General features: G+C 41.9%; 1 protein-coding gene across 1 annotated transcript in view; it reads left to right on the forward strand.

The window, feature by feature from the left end:
* Positions 1-1,476, forward strand: part of LOC104514635 (uncharacterized protein C10orf71-like) — a 4,598-nt gene extending 3,122 nt beyond the window's left edge. Inside the window, 1 exon segment of the mRNA XM_010158376.1 lies at positions 2-1,476. Coding sequence (XP_010156678.1) covers positions 2-1,476 — 1,475 coding nt within the window.
* The last annotated feature ends 1,429 nt before the right edge of the window (positions 1,477-2,905 follow it).

The raw sequence follows: 2,905 nt of genomic DNA on the forward strand, positions 1-2,905 counted from the left end.
GCCAGTGAGCCTAGATCTACTTTGACAACACTGGATCCCAGTCTTCTGGAAGATACAGAGAGCTTTTCGTTAGGGAAGCTGATGGAAGAAGATGAAGAGACTTGTGCTTTGTTAAATAAAGTTGGAAAAATGAATGAGGAAAGTGCCTGCAGAAGGAAAGAGAAGTCACAGATTAGGAAGGCAAGACACAGCTTAACACAGCCAAATTTAGGTCTGGAAAATGACCAAGCACAAAACAACCCCAGCTATCCCACAGAAAGAAATATGAATTACTTTAAGAATCATCGTTTATCTAATCGCAGAGGTGGCTCTTGTGCAAAAAAAATAATCACTACGGAAACAATTTCCCCTGTGACTGGCTCCATATCAGAGGACCACATGTATTCCCCTGTATCCCATGAAGCTTTAGAGGACATCCTACATACAGAAGGTGCACCACTTTTGTCAGACAGTCTTGCATGCTCTGCTGTTACAAGCCCCAGGTCAGGCAGCACGATGCACTCTCTGGCTGCCAGTTCATCATCAGAGAAACCAACATCTGGCCTTAGAGAGACAGAGGATGTTATAAACCCTGTCTTGCTGAACATGGCACTAAAGAGCCAAGTTGATATGTCTGCAGAGGAGTTTCTTAATTCAGCACGGAGGAATCTGCTTTCTGATTCTGCAGGGGAAGCTGAGAGACTGGAGACCAGGGAACTTGGGGAGAGAGCAGCAGGCAAGCCTCCTGCTGTGCCACCAAAAACAGAAAAGGCTCTGCGGCGGGCCAAAAAGCTGGCAAGCAGGAGAAATAAAATGCAAGAGCAGCAGAAAAAACATCAGACTGAGCATACAGATATTCTAGAGAGAAAGCCTACTCATTCTGGACAGACACTAGAATCTCCTCTCCATCTTGCTCCTCACTCAACTTTTACTCCCACAGAAACCAGCACAGGAAGACCCAGCGGTGCATCAAGAGTAAGCCCTTCACCCTCTTCAACCCAGCGTAAACTCCTTCAAGACCCTGACTCTGGTCAATACTATGTAGTTGATTTACCAGCTGAAGTTAATTTAAAGACATTTTATGACCCAGAAACTGGTAAATATGTTCAAGTTTCAGTCCCTTCCTTGGAAGGGAACACATACCAGGCCCCCTCTTTAGAAATTACGAATTCTCCCTATGCCTCCTATCCTAGAGTGCTGCCTTTACCAGCTTCTTCTGTAGCAGTGCTGAAGTCACCCTCTCAGCTCTCTGAACCTACCTGGTTAACGCCAGCTGTACCAGGAGAACCAGCTGATCCACCTGAAGATGGCCAGCAGGACTACAGACAGGCTGAAGCTGTGAATACTCAGCCCTACGTTGAACCAGGCTCTTACTCCTACAGTCAGGATGCTGAAGAAACTCATGTTCGCTTAGGAAGGGGCACGAGCCCAACCCCAAATACTGACATAGTGCCCCTTACTGAATTAGATGATTTTGCTGCTGAAGGAGTATCTTGAAACCTGGAGTAACAAAATATGCCAGGTAGTGTTTTTAAGAACTGTTCAGACAGACACAGTCGCACAAAAGCACATGCAGATTTGATGTTTGTACAACACTTTGTGTCTGAATCTCATTGTGGTTTGAGTGGGAAGGAAAATGAAAGCTGACCACGTTGAAAGATGCAAGGTGATAATCACTCTGAAGAAGAGTGGAATTGAGTAAGCACCAAATTATCGGTGAGATGAAGGGGCAATGCCAGCTAAAGAAATAAGTATGACACTATGAAGTCACTGCTTGCTGCTGCTGCTGCTGCTTTGCCGTTATGGTGGCTGGGATTGCCAAAGCAAGTATCCTTTTGCCCAGGTGTGTTGCATGACACAAAGTATGACACAAAGTAAAACCTATGAGACCATCCCGTCCATCCTATGAGACCTAGGAGAGATGCTGCATCTACTGAACTTTCCTCGCTCACTGCCTTTGAACTATACTGACAGGTAGAAGGCATATGGCTACAAATTCGCCATAAACCCAAGATTTGTTTTTTGCACACAGATTGCCCAGATGTTATTGACATGCAAATTGTATACTAGGTGACAATACAGCAGCCATCTCAAAAAGACCTTTAAACGACCAGAATACAGTTGCAGCTGTTCTAGGCTCCTCATATACTTTTGCAGTGCCCAGTAACGTGCTGCTGAATTCTTTATGGTTCTTGATAATCTCCAAATAAGTTCACCTAGAGTCAGGGGTTATTTATAATGCAGCTTAAAACTTCAACTTTTCTTGATACTTGGCCTGAAATATTTTGGTAAGGAGCAAGTTTGAATGAAATGTCATAACAGTATTTAACTTTTTTAGGATGAGAAGATATTTGCTTATTATAATTGAAATGCTTTTGTTTTGTTTTTTTTTCAGGCTCCCACTAAAATACAGCACTAACTTTTAAAATGTGAAAAACTTACCTAATTTTGGTCTTGTGAATTCTGTGATTTAAAAAAAAAAAAACACCAAGCAAACAAACTATATAAACATCCAAAGTATTAATTTCTAGAAAAGTGCTTCTTTGGATTATCACTTTGAAAGATCTATATCAAAGTACCACTCATCCTTCCATAACCTCTTTTTTATCATCATAGATAATGAGAGAACATTGGTGAAAAGATGGAAAAATTGAATGTACTGTGCCTGCTTATAAATACCTATATTTGGACTATGTGTTTCCTTTTTCTCTGTCTCCTTTTCATCCTGTTTTCCCCAGTTAAAACTGAAATTCTTAGAGCAGGAGCCCTAAGAATTATACCAGTGACTTTCAGTCTGATTCACATCTTAAGCTATTTTTACAGGATTGTTTTCAGTGAAGTGACTCTTGACTTCCTGAAAAGAAAAGGAATAGTCAGGCCTTTTGTTAATGAATACAATGTGGAGATGGGACACACGCAGTGCTCC

Source organism: Eurypyga helias, unplaced genomic scaffold, assembly GCF_000690775.1.
Source record: "Eurypyga helias isolate BGI_N326 unplaced genomic scaffold, ASM69077v1 scaffold29610, whole genome shotgun sequence".
NCBI classification, from domain to species: domain Eukaryota; kingdom Metazoa; phylum Chordata; class Aves; order Eurypygiformes; family Eurypygidae; genus Eurypyga; species Eurypyga helias.